The following is a 24,072-nucleotide window of genomic DNA, read 5'->3' as shown; positions in this document are numbered from 1 at the left end:
GACGGACAGATGATTCAAGCGGCCAAAGATTGTATTTTTCCATCACTTCCTTCCCATGCCGCGACAGGTTGTAAAGGCAACTGAAGGGAAGATTGATGGTGCAGTCATAGGTTCTGTGCAAAGACAGAGATAGGGCTTTATCTTTAGTGAACACTTCCTGTAAATTGTGGTATTCTCTGGCACAGCTGAAAGATCGGGAGGAGTTGTGTGAGCTGAATCAAACTTCAGAAACTAGTCCAACTTACTGCCGGCAATATGAACCAAGCCCGCGCTATGGTTGTACAGGGAGTGAACGGCCAACAGCCAGACACTCCATACTCCCAAAGCATCGCCCACATGATACTTTGAGGGTTGAGATTGAATGCCTTGCCCACAAAATGAAGTAAAAAGTTAAGCAAAAAAGTACACTGGTTTGGCAAACTTCCACACACCCTTGAATATCCCCAAGGTGATGGTCTAGTGTCCCACAACCAGGAGGAAAACTGCATTGTTCCACCTAAATCCAAAGTTCAGCTAATGGACAGACTGTCCTCTCCAGTACCCTAGCATAGATTTTCTGAGGAGTGTAATGCCCTAATAATTGGATCACTCCCTCACCCCTTTTAAACAAGGGAACCATCACCCCAGTCTGCCAATCCAGAGGCAATGCCCGAGACCTCAACCACCACAATGGTAGTGGGATGCTTTGTGAATACAGCACTGCTTCCCCCTCCTGACTCCTCTAATTGTTTGCTAGAATTGCTCTGAGGCAAACCGAAAGCCTTAATCCATGGTCTCACCAAACTCTTCCCACACAGTTTTTTGCATCAACCACTGCCTGAGCTTCACTCTCCTTGGCTTAGCAGTCAGCTGCAACTGGAGACCAAGTCCGATCTTTACCATCTGGTTCTCAGATTATTCCCACACCAAGAACGAACTACCCTGCAGCCACAACTCCCTGGGGCAGGCTCAGCAATGGAGATGCAGAACATGGTTCACTCAGCATCAGTATCTGCAGAGCACCCTTAATAATCTAATCGAAGCTCTGCCAGAGGTGGGAATTGAAGATGTCGTGGAATGGTGCCTCTGCCAGCTCATTATACATTTGGATGCACCAGGTATGCCCAGCATCTTCCCCAACCACCAGATCCAACAGTTGACAGTTCAGCATCTCTCTTTAACTGCATGTCCAAGACATATAGCCGTAGATCTGATGATATGATTACAAAATCAATCATCAACCGCTGTGTCCTGGTGTGTACCAGAGTGCACTCTCCAGCACCCTACCCAGTGAATCCAACAAGGCTGACACACGGGTACAGATGACAGTCAGGACCTAAGGTTCCCCCTAAGGTGCAGGCAAGCAACCCCTCATCCACTGGTGAAAACTTCAACATACAGGCAGCAAACTGGGAGGATACAAGTATACCCACCCCTGCTTGCTCATTTAGGGCAATTCCATAATCAAACAGAATCAGTCAATGTGCTGCTAGGCAGAAGCAGGACTCGGGTGTAGACTCTCTTCAAATTAAAAAGTAAATTTATTTACTAGTGGTGCAACTACACTACCGCCCAAAGATTTTACAACAATCTTTCCAGTCATTTACTGCAATTCAAGTCATTCAAGTCCAATGAATAGCTTGAAATGGTACAAAGGTAAGTGTTGAACTGCCAGAGGTTAAAAAAAAAGGTAAGGTTACCCAAAATTGAAAAATAATGAACATTTCATAATTATAAGAAAAGGGCTTTTTCGGTGAACACAAAATAGGTTAATAATTTAAAGCTGTCCTGCAGGTTGATCAAGCCTTGAAAGCTGCTGTTACTAATGCCTATGGGTGTTTCAATTTTTCTGGATTACTTACAACCCCCTGTCTGCATAAATGCAGTGATGGAACACACTGTGATACCATACCTTAGTGAGCATCAGTTGAACAGTATTGCACTGCAGAAAGTAGTGTGTTGCTACAAAATGGTGAGAAAAAAGGCAATTAACAATAGAAGAGAGACAGATAATCACAACACTTAAAAATTTACCTCTTTTCTATACAGAAATTGCAAGAAAATGTCAAGGAAAGCAGAAGCAGAAAGAATACTGAAACTATAATTCATGTATAATGACGTTACTTTCTATAACACACACACACTCACACGCACACATATGCATGTACACTGACACAGACCTACACTCACCCCCACCCCCTCCAAATGCCTTCGAAGCTTATGTCTTCTATGTCGTGACGTGCTGATTCATGTGCTGAGGTGCTTTTTTCTGTTCTCAAACTGATCTCCCGGTTGGAGCTCAGTCTGGGGGGAGTTATTTTTTCTCCTCGTCTTTCCTCATGTTGTGCATTTTCCATTGTTATACCCCTCTGACCTGTCTTCCCCATGTGATGTTGTAATGAATGTATGGTCGGAAGGGTAAGATGGCACTGGCAAAGGTCAGCAGCCTTAACCCAACAAATTTCCCATGCTTGGGACTAATAAAGGTTATCTTATCTCATCTTAACCAGTAATTTGAGGTTGTTGAGGAAACACTGTTAGTTAATAACATAATAGGTGAATAATGTGGTCATGGATTCACCAAGTGCTTTGCCGACTAATAAAGTGTTACCACAAAAACAAATGTTTTGTTTATGTGAATCTGCATGTTGAATACTTTGTATGAATTTTGCATATTTAAATAATTTAATTAATCTGAAATATAATTAAACCATCTCAGCGTGCATGCCTCCACTTACAATGCCTCCTTCAGTTATAGGCACAACTACTTGATCCTGGTTTGCTGTTGGATGCTTCATAATGTCTCCTATATGTAAGACATTATGAAGGCTCTACAAAGAAATGTTGGCCCACCCCATGTGCTGTGAGAGCCTGTAACTCATTCTCCAGGGGGCAAACTGAAACTTTTTTCAGATTATGTTGGTGCCACCAGCACGGTGGCACGGTGGTTAGCACTGTTGCCGCACAGCAAGAGGGTCCTGAGTTCAATTCCACCATCAGGCCGGGGTCTTTCTGTGTGGAGTTTGCATGTTTTCCCTGGGTACTCCGGCTTCCTCCCACAGTCCAAATCTAAATTGCCCATAAGTGTGAATCTGTGAGTGAATGTGAGTCTGTGTCTCTGCGTGTTGGCCCTACGACAGACTGGCGACCTGTCCAGGGTGTACCCTGCCTCTTGCCCTATGACAAGCTGGGATAGGCTCCAGCGCCCCCCACGACCCTGGAAAGGACAAGAGGAAGCGAATGGATGGATGTTATATGGAGTGACCCTGATAAGAAAATTTTAATTTTAATTTACTGATTAATTCCAGTTTCAACACCACAGTTTTAATAAAGAACAGAAGATATGCATTTTACATTTCAATTAATAAAAGTAAGTAATATTGCCATTTCCTTTATTAAAAAAGTTAACAGTTTTTTAAAAATATGAATTATACGTTAGATCGAAATCTGAGGTATAAGCAAATGCTAACATTATCCGTGGAAAATATGGGTATTTTGACATTTGTGCTGAAAGGTTCAACAGAAACTTTGAGTGCATTTTTTCAAATGCCTCTGTGTTTCAGGCCCGACGGTATCGGCACAGTCACTGTTGAGGAGAAAGAGCGCTTTGAGGAAATCAAGGAGAGGCTACGGGTGCTTCTTGAAAACCAGATTACACACTTCCGGTAGGACCCATTGCAACAACTACACAATGACACATTGTCCAATTGGACTGTTGAAGTTTGAAAAAAAAACAAAACAAACCTCTTTTCTAAACAGGTACTGTTTTCCATTTGGAAGACCTGAAGGGGCATTGAAGGCAACTCTGTCCCTGCTCGAAAGGGTAAGACTGTTGTAACACAGGATAAAACATAAGATTGATCCTACCTGTTTTTGGTGGCTCTTTGGGAAGGACTATATGTCCAGTCATACAATACTACGCTGCTATTTCTTTTTTATCATTGTTGATTTTGCTACTACTTGCTAGGTTTGTCAGGTTTCTTTTTATTTACTGGAGGGAAAGAGTTAGTTGATTTTTATAACAAACAATGCGGAGCAAACTGAAACCTGTTTAATTCTGCTCTCTACCTTTAAACTTTAGCTCAAACTGTCATCTTTTCTTGAAACTAATGATAATATTTCCATGCCAAAACCAAACAAAACAACAATAATTAAAAGTAATAAAACTCTTAACATGAGGACAACAAAACCTAAAGATTTAATGGGACATATGGAGGCTATAGAGTAATTTTTTCATTTAAGCCTGAGGACATGTTTTTACAATATTTATTTACATCTTTTATTAAAAGGTACTGCAAAAATAAATAAATAACAATAATTTTGCTGTGTTTTTTGTATAAGGTTTTAATGAAAGATATTGTCACCCCAGTCCCACAAGAGGAAGTCAAAGGTGTGATCCGTAAGTGTTTGGAGCAGGCAGCTCAGGTCAATTACCAGCGTCTGTCAGAGTATGCAAAACTGGAAGGTACGTTATTACTCTGCTCCTTTGTGTGAACGCAATCTTGCTATAGTGCTAGTGGTAGCTGCAATAGTAGTAGTCGTAGTAAAAGCTGTTATGACATTTATTGTTTTTTGGAAATTCCATTTCCATCTTATGGGAACTGTCAGATAAATATATCCAAATGAAGAACACATTACAGTTATAGACATTGCATACCTTAACAAAAACAAATGCCAATTAATATGCTATGCAGAACCAGATGGGAAAGATCTGAAGTGCAGAGGGGATTTTCTAATCTTAGTGGGGAGGTTATTTAAAATTATGGTGACAGTATATGAGAATGTTTAATAAGCTTGTAAAACACAGAAAATTGAAATGCAAAAGTAGTAAATATTTTCACCGAATTTGACCAATCAAACATTAATAAACTGAAACAGTAGTAAACCGATGAAGTCAGGGGTCTATTTCTCTATAGATTTTGCAGACAATATTTGAAATGCTAGAACAACATTTCAAATAATGTCTAGTATCAAAATGGATAAAATCAAGCAAAACTGTATGGTAGTACTTTAAATGACAGCAACTATTTAGTTTTTCTTCATCATTTTTTTACTAAGATAATTACAGTAAAAATGCATTCAATTCAATCTTGCTGACTTCTTCCACCGTGCTTTAGCTTCTCGTTCAGCCGAGTCTTACACTGCCTTGGTTTACCTTTGACTTGCCTGGTAACTGAGAAGATTCTCCTTGTTTCCTGTTCTGGGTTTTCCTTGTGTTCTGATGACTTCCACACTAATCCTTCTGTTTTCCTTATCTATTGGCCTTTTCTGCTTTTAACCTCTGTTTTAAAGCAGGTGGGCGAGTAAGACACAATGAGACTATCTTTTGTGCCAGGATTTTATTTTACTTTTGTTTCTTGCCTCGTCTAGGTTTTCTTTAACAGCAACAAGCATTCTGTAGGCCCCTGAAACAATGACTTATTAACTGTGTCAGAACACTAACCTCTTTTAATGTGTGATAATTCTTCAGATTTGACATGTGAATATGTAAATTTAATATCTTTTGAACTTACTATATGTGTGACCTTAAACCTTTGACATTAAGATTATTAATGTTCAATATAACAGCTGAGCTATTTTCTTGTCTTCTGAAATAGACTTTACATATACAGCACCAATATTTTCTCTGTTTTAGGAACAGATGTCATTATTCTCTGGAACTTTTTCATACTTGACAATCAACTCTAACAGACTCAAACTGACACGTTTGATTAGAGTCATGTAATACACATAAGACAAGTAATTAACTGCTTTGAATTTAAGGGTGTTTTCACACATGCGGTGTGTAATTCATTCAAATTAACTCTGGTTTGTTTTTGCCCTTTGGTGTGACTCGTTTGGGCAGATATGAACACAGTAATTGCGCTTGGACCAAAACAACCGCACTCTGGAGGAGGTGGTCTTGGCATGGTTCCAAATGAACGCCAGAGGAGTTGGTTTACAACGTATAACAACTAGTTGTAATCAGTTTGAACTAAAAAAAAAAAAGCTGTACATATGCTTTGTATTCTAGGATGTGGCAAGGTTTCCGTTACGCCCCACTTAAAAATGAAGTGTTGTCTGGGGTGGGGGCCCCCAGCCACTAGAGGTCAGCGACCGTAACAGTTTCCATGATCCTTATCTGTTTACTTTTTGTTTATGTCCAGTTTATGTGTCGTAGTCTTAGTCAGTGTTTATTTCATGTTTTATATTGTTAGTCTTTGTCCTAAATGCATTGTTTTCAGTTTTGCTTCCCTCTGTCTCATTTCCTTGATTTAGTTCAGATGTGTTCCCTGGTGTGTTCCATCTCCCTGATTACCTCATGTGTGTGTTCAAGCCCTCAGTTTCCATAGCTCTTTGTCGCGTTGTACTGTTTATAGTGTTAGCATTTTGGGTTTGCAACTCCACGCACTCTGCGACACAAAGTGTTTTAGGTGTGCAAAGGTCTGTATGGGCTAGCAACTAGCTGTGAAATGAATGTAAATTCTTGTTCAAGTAGAATACAAGACCTTTTTCCTGTATTTACTTTTGTTGCTTCCACTCCAGACAGCTCTGGCGAATAAGCAGACTGAATCTTCTCACGTGGTTTGTAGTGACGCATTTTGATTCACTTGGATTTTTTTTCTCTGAGTAAAAACAAACTCAAACATGGGGAAACGATAAAACTGACTAGAACCGCATCAGCTGATTCAGACCAGAGTAAATGAACTACAGGTGTGAAAATGCCCAATGATACAATAGAATGCTGCTCAAAAAAATTAGAAATTCTTTGAAAACAAATTAGGTTTCAGTGGAGAAATTACATAATGCTGGATATGAAAATGCAAATTATCAACCTACAAAAGGTTAATTTCAAAGACACTCAAAAATCAACCAAAAAAAGTAATGTGGCACACTAGTCCATGTTGCTGAAACGTCATTGTAGCAACTCAAAGCGAGTTGTTTGAATGTACTTGCTCCTAATGAGAAGGCATACTCCTAATGACTCAACAGATTGTGCTCCTGGACAGTCTGAGATGCAGCCTGGTGGTACTGGATGGACTGAAATATAGTGTGCTAAGGGTCCTCTATTGGATTTAGGTCTGGCAAGCTTGGGGGCCAGTCTATGTTATCAGTTCCTTAATCCTCCAGGCGCTGCATGCATGCATGCTCTTGCCATATGATACACGTGCATGTCATGCACCAGGAGCACCTAGGACTCAGTGCAGCAGCATAGGGTCTGACAATGGTTCCAAGGATTTAAACCCAATATCTATTCAGGTGCCGTTGCCTAGCAGTGACCACTGGTACCTCTAGAGGCTATTGGGCAGACGTTCACATCAGTGTCCTGTTGGAGGTCATTTTGTACTGCACTGGCAGTACTTATCCTATTCGTCCTTGCGCAAAGGGGCAGATACCCGTCCTGGTGATGGCTTGAAGATATTGTACAACTTCACATTCTTGAGACTGTGCTGGGAGACCCAGTAAACCTTCTGGAAATGGTATGTATTGATGTGCCGTCCTGGAGGAGTTGAGCTACAGTACCTAAATCCTACTACCTCTGTAGGGTCCAGGTATTGCCTTATGCTACCAGTAGTGAAACTGACCCTAGCCATATATAAAACTAGCAAAAAACAGGGAAAAAGATGTCACCAACAAAAGGTAAAACCATTCCTGTTTTGCAGTTGACTCATTATTACTCCTTTCGCTCCGTCACCCTTGTTCTGTGTCTTCCTAGTCTCATCCCTCTGTTCCCCATATTTAGCCAGTCTGCGTCTCAGTTTGTGTTTCTTGTGTTTTATGTTGATAGTCTCTTGTCCTGTGTGCATCATGTTCAGTTTTACTTCCCCTGTCTCGACAGTTAGATTATGTCCAGCCATGTTCCCCAGGCGTTTCCTCTCCTCCCTGAGTCCCTCTTTTGTGTATATATTGTCTGTATCTCCTTCTGTCCAGTTTTGTGATATCCCATCTTGCTGTGTGTCCTGTCGGTACTGTGTTTCCCTGTATTATTCTGTTTGTTTAGTTTCTCTAACTTAGCATTCCCAGTTTAGTTGTTTAACCTTAAATTAAGTAAACTCTTTCAAGTATAGTCTTGCTTGTGAGTCTACATTTTGGGTCTGCCTGCCTGCCTCACACAGTAGCATGAAAAACTATCCCAGGAGTTTAACTGACTTGGTGCTATACTTTAATTAAAAGATGTTTCTTTAATCTTTTTGAGCAGTATATTTATATATATATGGCTACCTCAGTCATGCCCCACAGCTTAGATATAAAACAGCTGCGCAGATGTGAAACCAGTGATGGTTTGATTGGAACACATCTCCAAGCGGCCTGAAGCTGGAGACAGTCTCTCACTCCAAGAAGCAGACATCATGTCAAGGGGGGGAAACCAAGTAAGCAAGCTTACAGTGTAACCGTATGTTACCATATTGAGACTTACAGTTACTTACAAGTACTTACAATTTCCAAATGTGCGGGGTAACTCACCCCACAAGGAGACAGTCAAGGCCCCACCAGATGCAAAGGCCCTGCCTGGGGGGGGGGGCAAACATCAGTCTGCCAGATGCAAGACTGGCCTGAGCAAGTCAAGATGCAAGGACCGCTCATGGTTGGCCCGCAAGCTGATCAAGGAGACAAAGGTTACAGCTGAGGGGCATCTAGCACCTGCTTATGCCTGTAGGGGAACCTAGAGGCATAAGGCTGCCACCCAGTAGGACAACCGGGACTTTGACAAGTGCCTGCCCAGGATGGAAGGCAATTAAGAGCTGGGCCCTATTTCAGGAAGCCGGTTTAGTGCAAACTCTGAGTAAGTAAACCCTGAGTTAACGAAAACTCTGGGTTTTCGGTTTCACAAAGCGAGTTTAGATTAATTCTGAGTGAGTTACTATGACGACACACTCCGTGAAGCTAACCTGCCCCCTAGCAGGTTTACTTCAACTAACCCTGACCTTCTCCGCCTCTTTGTCAGAAACCTGACTGTAGGAAGTGTCAGACATGGCGTGCCCCTTCCTTGAAGAGCCAGTAGATGTTGAAGCCCAAATTCTCTCCGCCGGGAGAGAGTGATTAGAGCGCGTTTGGACATTTTATCATTTCCTGATGATTTCCTGTGTGAACGTTACCGTTTTTCAGCACAATCTATAATTTATTTGAATAACATCCTCAGGCCTAATATTGCTCATGTGACACATCGCGGACATGCTCTCAGTTCTGTACATATTATTTGTATTGCACTTCGGTTTTTTGCAAACGGGAGCTTTCTGTATAATATTGGTGACGCTGAGCACGTTTCCAAGGCTACCGTCTGTCGGGCAGTCAGGAATGTTACAGTTGCACTGAAACGTCTCCTGTACTCGTTTGTGGTGTTCCCCGGTCATAGACCCACAAGATTTATCAAAGAGGGATTCCACAAAATTGCAGGTATCAGGATGAACAAAACTTAATTCATGATGTGGTGATATTTGAACTACTACTTAAATCTTACATTTATTTTCACGGTTCCCAGGCGTGATTGGCTGTATAGATGGCACTCACATTCCAATCATTGCTCCTTCAGTAAATGAAGGAGACTATGTGAACAGGAAGTCTTTCCACAGCATTAATGTACAGGTACATAGTTCCCTGTAGCATTTCAAACTAACAAATTATTTCATTATAGTAATGGATGCTAATTTGTGTTCTCTGCACTGTGAAAATCATATGTGATGCTGCCAACATTATCACAAATGTGGAAGCCAAGTGGCCAGGCTCTGTGAGTGGTGGTGGTGGAGGACCTCCACCTGTTTTTCAGGCCTCCGCTTTTTTTTCTGTTGGCTATAACGGGTCACATTTCAGCATACAGAGTAAGCAAATATGTACTTGTAATGTGCTCAGATAATTTCAATAAGTGCTTACAGAAAGAAAATTAATGTAGCCTCTAACTGCAATTGATTTACATCGGACAAACAGACCAAGCACTATGGCTCATAATACAATTACACCTTACCTGTTTGGACTATATTTTTATATTTCATTTTTACTTTCTGCCAGGAACGTTTGGAGCCTGTTGGGTTGCACCTGCGCTCACATCACAAAATAAAATGTATAAAATAAAAAATAAAATAAAATATAATAAAATAACGTGTTAAATGGGTGGAAATCCCTAGATCAACGTTTAAATTAACACTCATGCATTGACTCTGTCGGCTATGTTTTGCCATGCATGCTCCCTTTCTTTTGCAGCTGAGGCTGTGTTACTTTTTTTCCGCGGAATTTGCATGTTATCGGCATATGCTGCCATCGGAATTTCGGCCTCAAGCGCTGTGAAATACATTGACCGCGCCTTCTTTCCCCTTGTCTCCATGGTGACTCGCTTAATCTGTGCTCCACTAATCAGGGCTTTATGTATCCTCGTGCGCGCGCTTAACTTGGGGTTAAAGCAACTCCGCGTTGACTGAACTAATTGTTATCAGCCTTTCTGAAACCGAATATTCCGAGTTGGACAGTTCGGGGTTACTCAACCCTGAGTATCGTTTTTAACTCTGAGTTTTCTAAACCGGCTTCCTGAAATAGGGCCCTGGTCTGTTGTCCAAATCAGCTGGGGATACCTGACGTATAGAGCCAGCGCTCAGCCTCGCTAAGCGCTTAGCGACAGAGGTGAATGGCCTTAATCGCTATCACCATTCAATGCAGGGTCACAGCGTAAGGGGTGGACCTGCTCGAAAGTGATCCACTCGCCTGGGAAAGGAGGTTCCTCTGGGCCGGAAGCTCCCAGAGTCTTGAGTCGAGGAGAGGCTGGATCACTGAGAACCAGGGCATGTTGGGCCAGAAAGGGGCCACCAGGACAAGCCTAGTTTCTGCAGCCTGGACCCGGAGAGGACCAAGTGGAGGAGAGAGAAAGGAGGGAAGGTATACAAAAAAGCCTGGTTCCAGGGATGCACCAGGGCATCCCACCCCCGGAAAGGGCTGTCGAAGAACAGGGGGCAGTGTGTTGACTCCCTGGAGGCAAAGAGGTCCCCCTCTGCCCTTCTGAAACAGTGCTAGATTTGTTTCAACCACCTGCGGGTGGAGCCTCCACTCCACCCCCCCCCCCCCCCCCCCCCCCGACATGATGACTGCTTCTGTATTCAGTGGCACGTGCACAGCCCCGAGGGAGCAGAAATGGGGGAGAGCCTACTGCTTTAGCCTTGCGGCTATCCTGCAGAGGAGAAATAAGCCCAAGCCCCCCTGCTTGTTGACATAGGCCACCAGAACTGTGCTGTCCTTCCCAACAATCACATGAAACCACTGCAGTCGAGGCAGGAAAATCCCGAAGTGCCAGGAAGACGGATCCAGCACATTGATGTGCACAGTGGCAGCCATCAGACCCGTGAGGGAGAGGCACAGCCCCCGGCTCAGTAGAGAGTGGAGGCCGAAGTGGTCTGGGCATGCACAAAAGACCCATCGCCGTTGTGCCTGCAGGGCTATTTTTACTCTTTGGCTTATGACACAGTCTGACCCTGATTTTATTGTTTTAATCTAATGTGCTGATTTTATTGTTTTAAATGTGTTTTTTTTCCTTTTTCTATTTTTTTATATATATTTTACTTATCTTATATTATTATTACTATTTTTCTCATTTTTTTAACATGCTCAATGTATCATGTTGGTGTTGATGAGGTCCGCCCCGAGTTCCTGAAGGCTGTGGACGTTGTAGGGCTGTCCTGGTTGACACCGCAACCAGGACACCGACGAACTCCCCTTTCCAGCCTCCCTGGGAAAGTCTATGCCAGGGTGCTGGAAAGGAGAGTTCGTCCGTTAGTCGAACCTCGGATACAGGAGGAACAATGCGGTTTTCGTCCTGGTCGCGGAACACTGGACCAGCTCTTTATCCTCTCCAGGATACTTGAGGGTGCATGGGAGTTTGCCCAACCAGTCTACATGTGTTTTGTGGACTTGGAGAAGGCATTCGACCGTGTCCCTCGGGGTGTCCTGTGGGAGGTGTTGCGGGAATATGGGGTGTCTGGCCCATTGCTACGGGCCATTCGATCCCTATACAACCGTTGCAAGAGCTTGGTTCGTATTGCCGGCAATAAGTCGGACTCATTCCTGGTGGGTGATGGGCTCCGCCAGGGCTGCCCTTTGTCTCCGGTTCTGTTCATAATTTTTATGGACAGGATTTCTAGGCGCAGCCAAGTGGCGGAGGGCTTTCGCTTTGGTGGCCTCAGAATCTCATCTCTGATTTTTGCAGATGATGTGGTTCTGTTGGCTTCATCGGGTGAGGGCCTCCAGCTCGCACTGGAACGGTTCGCAGCCGAGTGTGAAGCAGCGGGAATGAGGATCAGCACCTCCAAATCTGAGGCCATGGTTCTCAGCCGGAAAAGGGTGGAGTGCCCACTCCGGGTCGGGGATGAGTTCCTGCCCCAAGTGGAGGAGTTCAAGTATCTCGGGGTCTTGTTCGCGAGTGATGGGAGAAGGGAGCCGGAGATCGACAGACGGATTGGGGCTGCAGCTGCAGTAATGCGGACGTTGCACCGGTCCGTCGTGGTGAAGAGGGAGCTGAGTGTAAAAGCGAAGCTCTCAATTTACCGGTCGATCTACGTCCCTACCCTCACCTATGGCCACGAGCTGTGGGTAGTGACCGAAAGAACGAGATCGCGGATACAAGCGGCAGAAATGAGCTTCCTCCGAAGGGTGGCTGGCCTCTCCCTTAGAGATAGGGTGTGAAGTTCGGCCATCCGGGAGGGGCTCAGAGTAGAGCAGCTGCTGCTCCACATCGAAAGGAGCCAGCTGAGGTGGTTCGGGCATCTGACAAGGATGCCCCCTGGGCGCCTCCTGGGTGAGGTGTTCCAGGCATGTCCCACCGGGAGGAGGCCCCGGGGCAGACGCAGGACACGCTGGAGAGATTATATCTGGCCTGGGAACGCCTTGGTATTCCCCCGGATAAGCTGGAGGAGGTGGCTGGGGAGAGGGAGGTCTGGGCCTCTTTGCTTAGGCTGCTGCCCCCGCGACCCGGCCCCGGACAAAGCGGATGAAGATGGATGGATGGATGGATGGATGTATCATGTTTGACATGTCAAGTGTACAGGGACTTTGTGCTCAGCTGGTGGCTGATCTGAAAGCGCTATATAAATACATTGCTTGCTTGCAACGTAGCTGCAACACTGTTCTACTGAAGAGGCACAGACCAGCCAGTCATCCAGGTAATTCAAGATTCTGAGGCCCCGCAGGCTCATAGGAGTGAAGGCCGCATCCTGCATCTCAGGAAGGTCTGGGGGGCCACAGAGATGCCAAAGGGGAAGTCTCCGAAGACCTGCCCATTGGACCAGAATCTGAGGAAGCGCCACCGCCCCTGCCAGATTAAGACCTGAAAGTAAGCGTCCTTCAGATCGATGGTGGCAAACCAATTCCCTGCAATGATGGCCTGACATACACTGGGGACCTTCAGCATCTTGCACCTCAGGGGCCAGAGATAGCAACTGAGGTCTTTGACATCCAGAATTGAATGGAGACCCCCATGCTCTTTGGGGAGTAGAAAGTAGTGGTAGAAAAACCCCCATGGGCAGCTTCCACCTCCCGTATGATAGCCTTTGTCATGAGGGCTGGCAGTTCTTCCTGCAGAAAGGCCTGCTGGAGGTTGCCTACTGAGGGGAAGGTCGGGATGTTCGCTATGGGGGGTCTGTGGCAAATCTGCGGGCGGTAGCCCTGGGTCATGAAGGAGATCACTCAAGGGTCTGCCCACAGACCCAACCAAGCCATCCTGCATTGTGAAGGCTGGCTGGAGGATGACTTAGCCTTGGTGACTAAGGGCTAGCAGGAGTGTCTTACAGAAGTATCCACATGCCACGACAGGGAGTGGAAAGACAGTCTCGATATGATAGAGAACTTAGCCTATCCCAGCTGACATCTGAGGTTTGGTAAACCCTGAAAGATCCCCAGTTCACTGCAGTCATAATACAGAAAGACAAGCAGCCATGCACACCTTCAGTCCATTTAGAACTGCCAGTTAACCTAACAAGAGCTGTGGGAGGAAACTTGCACACATGCACAGATAGTACAGTAACAATGGACATGTTCTATCCACTGCACCACCTTGCTACCCATTTATTTTTTCTCTATTTCATGTAAGCACACAAAAAATTGAAATCAATTTGACAAACAAAACTAGAGGATGTCCCTTAATCTTTTAACTCCATAAAATCTGCTAAACATAGTTCCATGTACAAATTTCACAATGATACATATTGTACCTTTTAATACAATGTGTGGTTAAAGTTCTGATTTTCTTGCAAGAAAATGTGAGGTAGTGGTAGCAAAAAACTTTATATTAGTCAAACCCTAGTGACCATTATGTTCGTTTGCGCTGACCCTGGCCTTTCGCATGCCTCGGTATCCTGCCTCTTTCTCTATAGGGAAAAAGAGAGAGATGTATGAGCATCCTGTCTTCTGCTTGGCCTCTCAAGTGATGGATTTAACGATTCGTGAGTACCTTCCTCCCCAGCCTCAATTAATTTGTTTTCTTATTATTACAGTCAGTATGCACGTAAACCACCAGAAGCAACCTCAAATTTTTGTCATCTCTGTCATCCTTTTGGTCTGTAACATTGATTGTTATACTGTGCTCCAAGCCCTTGTTCATTACTAAAACACCTTCTATTCTTTCTGTAATCTACTTTGCTGTACTGCCTGAAACCACCATTTCTGTCTGTCTGCAATTTGAATGCATTTTTACTTTGCTTATGTGTAAATTAAGTAAAATAAGTTTTTAAGGCCATGGTACAGACAAGGAAGACCCCCAAATCTAGCTGTTGTTAAAAGGATATCTTGTCAGTTCCCAGTCCTTTAAGGGAACATGTCTGATTGTGAATATGTCTGCCTTTGAATGAAAAGCCCATGAAATGCTGATTTAGACTCCATATATTGCACTTAGACTTACCAGCCACTTCAGTAGGTATACATGTTCAATAGCTTCTTAACACATATCTAATCTGCCAATTACATGACAGCATGTCATTGCATTTATACATGTAGACATGGTCAAGACAGTCTTGTGAATTTCAAACTGAGTGTCAGGAAGAATAAGGAAGAAAGATAATGTAAGTGAGTCATCATTAGGGATGGGTACCGGTGTCCGGTGACATGATGGCACCGGTTCTGACATAAACGGTAGTAACCAGACTGAAAAGCAGCGCACATTTCGGTGCTTTATTTCGGTGCTTTTTTTTTCCTGAGCTGTGATACACTTCTAGCCAATCATTTTACGTTTCCGAGAATAGTAGGCGGGCCCAGGTACGTACGTTCTTTTAGAGCAGAGCTACAGATTAAAAATGTCCAAGGCGAAGCGGTCAAAAGTCTGGCTGTACTTCACAGCAAAATATGCAAACTCAGCAGCAACAAGTGCTTTAAGCTGATACTGTGATACTGTCAAAGGAGGTAACACCTCAAATCCGATCAAACACCTGGCGACGCATAGCGTTTTTTTTAAAAAGCCCAGAAATGCACCGTATTTGATAGCTTGCTGCGAGACCTCACACCGAGCACATCTACTGCGGGTGGGTTGCCTGTTATGCAACATCCCCCAAAAACACGAAGAGGAGAGTCCTGGCCCCTAGCCCTGCCAGTGTAGCAGAAATGATGAGGATGATGATGCAGCAGCAGCCGTTCTTCTCTGCGTGAGTAGCTTAATGTTGTTCGTGTGTAATTTACGTTGAGTAGGCTAACCACGTTATTACATTAATGCATGTAAGGTGAACTAGCAAACACCATCGTAGTTACATGCAGCTGTCTTCTTGTTTGATGGCAGATGCTCCCTTCACCCTGGCCAAAAAGGCTAAAATGACCAAAGAAAAAGAGGGAAACAGCTACACATGAGAGGTTTTTGGACAAAGTTTGTATTTTTTCCATTGTTTAAGCACTGCTTCCAGCCAAGAATGATACCATATATGCCCCATAGCTGCAGAAAAGGCTAACATTGTTATCTTTTTACAAAAAAACAGCTGAACATGAGAGGTTTTTGGACCAATTTTGTGTTCTCCATTCTTTAAGCATCGGTTTGAGCACCGTTTGAGCACCGGCACCGTTTCAAAAGTACCGATTTGGCACCGGTATGGGTAACGATACCCATCCCTAGTCATCATTATGGATTTTTCAGGTTTTGACTTTTGAATCCTTCATTATCATTTAATGCTTCATTGGGTTCTGAGCTAGCTTGTGTACATTCTCTTTAGTCTGAGTTATTGGTCTTATTGAATGGGTTTCAGTTAATATTATACTTTTTAATATTTTGGTTTTGTTATTTTTCTTAGTGCTGTCTTCTGTGTCAAATCTGTTTTAGTGTCCTTGACTCAGTGTTTTGATTATTTCCAGTTTTATTGTAATAGTCTTTTTCCTTTGTATGTAGTATTTCGTTTACTTTCCTTGTCTCATCATCATGGATTTGTTTCAGCTATCTCTCCTCATCCTCCTGAATCCATTTCCCTAATGTGTGTATGTAAGCCCTAAATTTGTCTTAGGTTTCTGTTGCGTCATACTGTTTTCTGTTTGCACTGTTTGCTTCCTGAGTAGTGAGTAGGCTTGATTTTGTTTTCATCTGTTTTCAGCCGTTTTGGACTGTCTGTGTTACCTAAATAATGGTTCATCTTTTGTTCATTGACACAAGACAACTCCTGCTCCTGTAGGTCGAAACTTTTCGTTATTTCAACCAACAGTGTCAGCATGGAAATCTCTGCCAGGACTAGAAATAAAACCATGATTGATTTTGTGTCGTTCATTCATCAATTTAATCTGTTTCTGATCAATATGTGGGTCATGGTAATGGAGGTTAATTTATGTAATACAAAACAAAAAGAAAAAAAACTTGGGACATGCAATGTTTATGTCAAAACTGTTGCAGCGTTTTCAAATGATGGTACAGTCCGCACTCACTTTCTCTTTTAGATAATAATTTCTGCAGCTTTTGAGATAACCGTTTCACATAGTAGTGAGCTGGCAGGGGTGCACAATTTCCCATACCAAAGGATGCTCTGAAATAGAGAAAATATCAAGTGAGTGCCAGTTAAATATAAAAATGATAAATATTATTTTAGGTACCTTTCAAAATAGTCACCTTACACAGAAGTATTAAAATCCAGATCAATTCATTTAACAAAACTCAACATAACATGGAGTTCCCTCAACTGAGGGATCTAAAACTCTACTCAGGTTATCTAAAAACACAAAACCTCTACACACTTCTAATATGCACATTTACACAACTAAATGGCAGTATTAACAAAAGGAAAAACATTCAACAAATCCCTTTAAACATTAACACAAACAAAAGGAAGCATCTCTCTGGAAAAAGAAACCCCTCCACATGGTTTGACCTGATGATGTCATGTGTGACATGATCAGGACTTTAAAATGAGGAAATGCCAAGCCGGCGTTTCCCCACACCTGACACTCATGATGACTGAAAAGACAAACAGAGTAAGTATGAACAAATGACTTAATCTGTAACATAATAAAGTATAAAGAAACATAACTTAGTATTTGTCTTAATTTGCAGAATGTTTGATTTGCCGGCAACAAAACGCTTACACAAACAAACCCGGGATAGTGAGTGAAGCAATGTTACTTGACAAATAGCAAATCATAGCAAATACATAGAAACAGAATAATGTGTACAATGTGCAAAAAAAAGGTAAACACATATGGGACAAATGGAGAGAATTACAACTGCTTCTCCACTTTGTCACACTCCCCCCCCCCCCTTAAGGCACTCACACCTCCATGGAACGGGACAGAAAATCGGCCACCACATTCTTGTGCCCTGGTCTATACTGGATCCTGAAGCGAAATGGCTGTAGGGACAGATACCATCTAGTGATTCTGGCATTAGAGTCTTTCATTCTGTTCATCCATTGTAATGCACGATGGTCAGTTTCCAAAACAAACTCATCACCCATTAGATAGTACTTCAATGTATCCAGAGCCCATTTTATTGCCAGTGCCTCTTTCTCAATAGTGGAATATTTCATTTCCCTAGGAAAGAGCTTACGGCTTATATACACCACTGGTCGTTTATCCTCACCCTCACCCTGCAGCAACACTGCTCCAAGTCCTTCTCCGGAAGCGTCCGTCTGCAAAGTGAATGGCCGGGTAAAATCCGGGCACTGCAAAACAGGTTCACTACACAAACAGTTTTTAAGATCAACAAAAGCTGCATCACACTCGGCAGTCCATTTAACCTTTGTGGGGCTAGATTTGCGAGTAAGGTCACTAAGGACTGCTGCTCTAGCAGAGAAGTTGGGAATGAAGTGGCGATACCACCCCGCCAGACCCAAAAACGATTTCACTTTCCGTTTGGTCGTAGGAGGTGGGTAGGCACTCAGGGCTTCAATCTTTGACACCTGATGGCGGATGACCCCACCCCCGATGACGTAACCCAAGTACTCCACCTCAGACTTAGCAATGTCAAGGTCAAGGTCAGATTTATTTATATAGCACATTTCCAACAGCCGATGCTGCACAAAGTGCTTAACAATAACAATAAAATTAAAAACTACAGTGTAATACAATAATAACAATAGAAACAATAAAATAGAAGAATTGAAACAATACTAACTAATTCAGATAAATCCAAAATGCTTGGGTCATAATGTGTTAAAAGCCAGAGCGTAAAAGTGTGTCTTTAGTAAAGATTTAAATTGCTCAAGAGTTTGAGCAGATCTAATATTAATGTGACATTTGTGTGCATTTATGACAAGCCCGGCTCTCTTAATCCGTTGAAAGACATCAGAAAGATGCTGAACATGATCCTCCCAGGTCTCGCTAAACACCACAATGTCATCAATGTATGCTGCAGCATACCCATCTGCACCTCTCAAAACCTCGTCCACCAACCTCTGAAATGTGGCTGGTGCACCATGCAGACCAAAAGGCATTGTTCTGAAGCGATAAAGTCCACTGGGAACTCTAAAAGTTGTCAAATCTTTCGAAGACTCAGTCAAAGGTACTTGCCAGTAGCCCTTGCAAAGGTCTAATGTCGTAAGATACTTAGCGTTCCCCAAACGCTCAATCAGTTCCTCTACTCTTGGCATCGGATAAGCATCAAAAGCAGAAACAGCATTGAGTTTAGAGAAATCCACACAAAATCTCTGTTTAGGGTCATTTTTCTTCGGCACTAGAACCACTGGACTACACCACTCACCTCTAGATGGCTCAATGACCCCCATGTCAAGCATGTCTTCCACCTCTTGTTTTAATGCTGCCATCAGCTTCGCAGGAACCCGTGAGGTGGTGTCCCTAATAGGTTTTTGATTGGGACAGTGGAGACGTATCTCATGTTGGATGAGATTGGTGCAACCTGGTTTGGTGCTAAAAAGATCAGCAGGCATAATTGCTTTCACCTCTGTCTGTTGTTTGGAAGTAAGATGACTCACATCAGGAACTAGTTGTTGACCTGCTGGAGAAGGAAAGAACAGCTCCCGTGGTTCCTCCTCTACGACCACGGCACGAGCCCAACACTCTAGTGAAGATGCTGGCCGATCACACCATTCTTTCAACAAATTGACATGAAATATCTGATGCTTCTTGCGACGCTCAGGCATGTACAGTTCATAGGTAACTGGACCCACTTTCCTACTGATCACATACGGTCCCTGCCACTTGGCAAGGAGACTGTTCTCAGATGATGGAAGAAGCAGCAAAACCTTTTGTCCCTCTTGAAAAATCCTCCTACGAGCTGCTTTGTCATAACTCTGCTTCTGACGTTGTTGGACACCAACCAGATGAGTATTGGCCAGCTCTTGGAGCTCCTCAAGCTTATCTCTCATTTTCAGTACATATGAAAGAACATTGCATTGTTTTCTGGGATTTGGAGCCTCCCAAGCTTCTTTCAACACATCAAGGGGACCCCGGACAGCGTGGCCATACAAGAGCTGGAAAGGAGAAAACCCTGTGGAAGCTTGAGGTACCTCTCTGTAGGCAAAGAGCAAGAAAGGAAGCCACTGGTCCCAATCCGCTCCTGTATCTATCACAAACTTCCTCAACATAGCTTTAAGGGTTTTGTTGAAACGTTCAACAAGGCCATCTGTTTGTGGGTGGTAGGGAGTTGTCTTAATACCTTTGATCCCCAGCAATCTATAGACTTCTCTCATGAAGTTAGATGTAAAGTTGGACCCTTGATCAGTAATGATTTCTTTTGGGATGCCTACCCTCGAGAACATTTGTATTAAGCAGTTGGCAATCTGACGAGCTTTAACCTTTTTTAAGGGGAAAGCCTCGGGATATCTTGTAGCGTAGTCACACACTACCAAAATATACCTGTGCCCTGCACTGCTCCTCTCTAATGGGCCTATGATGTCCATCGCAACACGAGAGAACGGGGTGTCTATGACTGGCATAGGGATCAGGGGAGCCCTGTCACCTTTCCTTCCGGGTGCTGTTAACTGACACTCGGGACAAGACTTGCAAAACTGCACAGTGTCCGTAAACTGCTGTGGCCAGTAAAATCTAGTTGACATACGAGAGAAGGTTTTGGCTTGACCCAGGTGTCCTGCCCAAGGGACTGAGTGAGCTAACTGCAGTACTGTGGATCTTAAACTCTTAGGCACAACCAACTGGTCTCCAACCCTACTACGGCGATATAATAGCTCGCCCTTTAGGAAAAATAGCTCTCTGCCTCTCTCAGTGACCTCTGTTGCGTTTGTGACACTCTTTAAAAACAGGGGAGCTAGAGATGGATCCTCTCTTTGAAGCTGAGCTATTTCATCAGGTACGACTAGTAATTCATCACATTGTGGCACTGGAACTGGTTCAGTGAACTTTGTCCCCCTCAGCTTAGCCTGTCGTCTCTGGGCTCTGCTCTTTCTTATGCGACCCTGACTTAATCCTTCAAAATCAGGAACATCACTGTTAGCGAAAGGAAATTCACCCCAACCTAAACCTTCTTCCGCGTGATGCTTATATTTTGACCTGGTGACTGCTACCATAGACTCAGCTGTAACACTTGGGTTGATTTCCTCTCCCCTGGCTATCAGATCTCGCAAAATGGGAAGATCACGGCCCAACACAACCTGATATGGCAGTTTACTCATAACTCCCACGGAAAGTAAATACAGCTTGCCGTCAATCTGAATATTAATGTTGGCAATTGGGTAATCCACATCATTACCGTGAACACACCAAACTTTTACCTTGCCACAAAATGTAGCATCCCTAGGAAGACATTCCTGCCTAACCAAGGTACGGCTGCTTCCTGAATCCAGAAGAGCCACACATGGCTTTTCCTCAATAAAAACGCATGTGGTGCGCTCATGCTGAGAAGAGGGCGCTGAAGACTCAACTTCATCTTCGACACCCCTTGAAGAAAAGCACATATATGTGTTACTGACAGTCTGACTTGGACAATCTGCCCTAAAGTGACCTGTTTGACCACAGGAGTGACACACTAAAGGCCCACGTTGCTTGATTTCCCTAGCCCGACTACTAGTGGAATTATGGGGGCCCTGCCTGAAATTCCTAGTTTTTTGACTGTTACCACTCTCTGTCCTACCTGCTATTACAGGGGCTAATTGTTTGGGACTTGCATAGTTCTTTAGTGGCCGACGGGCTGCAAGAAAAGCGTCAGCCAGCTCTGCTGCTTGCTTAGACGTGGTTGGGTTATGCTCCTTTATCCACGTGCGCAGTTCAGGATTGAGAACTCTCAGGAACTGCTCTAAAACAATGACGTCACCTATTTCATCTTTGGACTTTTCTCTTGGAACTATCCACTTATCATACAGTTCTTTCAAGCGTGTCCTTAACTCTTTAGGTGTCTCGCCATCGCCCAACGTAGTGGAGCGAAATCGGAGTCTGTAAGTCTCTGCACATATTTCAAACTTTTCAAGAACAGCTTTCTTCACCTTTACATAGTCCATAATCTCATCAATGTCCATGGCTACAAAAGCAGCTCGTGCCTTACCAGTGAGAAGTGGAGCAAGATGTAATGCCCAATCCTCGTGTGGCCACTGGCACCCGCTTGCGATCCTCTCAAAGGTTGTTAGGTAATGCTCAATGTCTTCGTCCTCATTATAAGGCTGCATTTTAGGCCCTTTCCAAACTGGTGGTCTTGTTAAGGAGGCAGACTGAGATGCTGTTGCGGCCTCCATGACGTTAGATTGTAACTGAGGCATTGCTGGATGCTCCGCAGTAGGCCTCAAACGTGTCTCTGAATCTGCTGTTGCACCTTCCACCAACAGCTGATGCTCTCGACATTCTGATTGCACTTCCTGCTGGAGCTGAGTGAACAGGTGCTGAATTTTCCGCCAGCGATCTTCCTGCCGCTGCTTCTCCAGTTCCCATTGGGCCTCTCTGTCGCTTTGTTGCCTCATAAAACCACGCAGGAGGTTTGAAAGTTCAGCAAGGCTATGCAGTTCAGTACCTTGCTCTTGCTCTGCTTCCTCTAGCTGATTGAGCACTGGAGGCTCCTCACTTGCAGAGTCCATTGGCACTTGGTGCTTTTTTGGTCTGGCCCCTTTCTGCATTGCTGCTACCTACTGGCCTGGAGCCACTGCTGCCACCATTTTTGAAGTAGTCACACTCGAACGTCAAGGAAGGTGGTAGGGAAGCAGACTATGCAGACATTTTGGGTTTCCAAGGTGAGCAATTTATTTGCAGTGAACTTAATTTAATGTATAACTTAACAAAACTTTCCCCAAATCAATTCATTTAACTTAACAAAACTTTTCATAACTTAACAAAACTTTCCCCAAATCAATTCATTTAACAAAACTCAACATAACATGGAGTTCCCTCAACTGAGGGATCTAAAACTCTACTCAGGTTATCTAAAAACACAAAACCTCTACACACTTCTAATATGCACATTTACACAACTAAATGGCAGTATTAACAAAAGGAAAAACATTCAACAAATCCCTTTAAACATTAACACAAACAAAAGGAAGCATCTCTCTGGAAAAAGAAACCCCTCCACATGGTTTGACCTGATGATGTCATGTGTGACATGATCAGGACTTTAAAATGAGGAAATGCCAAGCCGGCGTTTCCCCACACCTGACACTCATGATGACTGAAAAGACAAACAGAGTAAGTATGAACAAATGACTTAATCTGTAACATAATAAAGTATAAAGAAACATAACTTAGTATTTGTCTTAATTTGCAGAATGTTTGATTTGCCGGCAACAAAACGCTTACACAAACAAACCCGGGATAGTGAGTGAAGCAATGTTACTTGACAAATAGCAAATCATAGCAAATACATAGAAACAGAATAATGTGTACAATGTGCAAAAAAAAGGTAAACACATATGGGACAAATGGAGAGAATTACAACTGCTTCTCCACTTTGTCACAGTGTTCTGCAGACTCAGCCATGTTAGTCTGCTGTTATACAAATGCTATCTCTCATCAGCTTGCTGTGTTGTTCATCACTGAGCCACAACTCTACCAGCACGTGGTCTGAGTGGAGTCGGTGACATTTTCAAGTTAAAGCAGTTTCTGTGTCATGTGTATGTTCTCAGCAGAATTACACTACTGAGTGTACCATATCTTCTATTTCTATATGCTAAACATTTACGATTTCCTTGAAAACAATTTAATTAGTTAAAATAAATGACAATGTTTCTCAAGTATAGATACACAAAGATGCCTTTGACAAAATGTTTTAAAATGAGCAGCACTCAAACATACGGAAAAAAAATTAAGACGGACTTTTGCGAGATCTCGCAAAAGTCCGTCTTAATTTTTTTCTCTCCCATGTCCCCTGCGGGGCTCCGTACAAACAACCCGATGACTGTTTTAAAAGAAAGTTAAGGGAATAAACATGACATTTAATTATAATGATGTTATTAACCAACTTTAGATGGAATAATGCCAACCAGTGCAGAGGAGAGAGGTCTACAGAAGAAAAGACTGGAAGCTAACACTGGTCAAGATGCTGTGGATTTCTGGTTTTGATTTAATTAAGAGATGTTACTGAGGATGTGCAGCAGCAGCAGCAGCGGACTGAGAGGACTAAAACCACTGACGATCAAAGATTGGTTAATGGCTTAGGATGAATAATCTCAACTGGTTGGAAGCAAGGAGGTCTGCAGGAGAAGAGAAAGGAAGTTAATGAAGTGAAGTTTAGGATTGCAAGATTTAAGCACACAAGTGTGTGCTGATGTGTTTCTGAAGTCTTCCTAGTTATTTTCC

At 43.4% G+C, this 24,072-nt stretch overlaps 1 protein-coding gene across 4 annotated transcripts in view; it reads left to right on the top strand.

The window, feature by feature from the left end:
* LOC146631433 (calcium-dependent secretion activator 1-like) overlaps positions 1-24,072 on the top strand; it is a 342,226-nt gene that overhangs the window by 221,524 nt on the left and 96,630 nt on the right. For 2 of the 4 annotated variants that reach the window (XM_085352948.1, XM_085352949.1), the window contains exons 14-17: positions 3,543-3,644; positions 3,739-3,802; positions 4,321-4,444; positions 14,304-14,372. In XM_085352948.1, the coding sequence (XP_085209074.1) occupies positions 3,543-3,644; positions 3,739-3,802; positions 4,321-4,444; positions 14,304-14,372 (359 nt within the window). Of the gene's footprint in view, positions 1-1,270; positions 1,301-3,536; positions 3,645-3,738; positions 3,803-4,320; positions 4,445-14,303; positions 14,373-24,072 lie in introns of all 4 variants that reach the window. The other 2 variants (XM_085352950.1, XM_085352951.1) reach the window with 2 other exon arrangements.

The sequence above is a fragment of the Diplotaxodon limnothrissa genome, linkage group LG5 (assembly GCF_057381915.1).
Source record: "Diplotaxodon limnothrissa isolate DT_005_m linkage group LG5, D_limnothrissa_male_GT1.1, whole genome shotgun sequence".
Classification (NCBI taxonomy): Eukaryota; Metazoa; Chordata; class Actinopteri; order Cichliformes; family Cichlidae; genus Diplotaxodon; species Diplotaxodon limnothrissa.
This window is presented reverse-complemented; position numbering and strand designations above follow the sequence as displayed.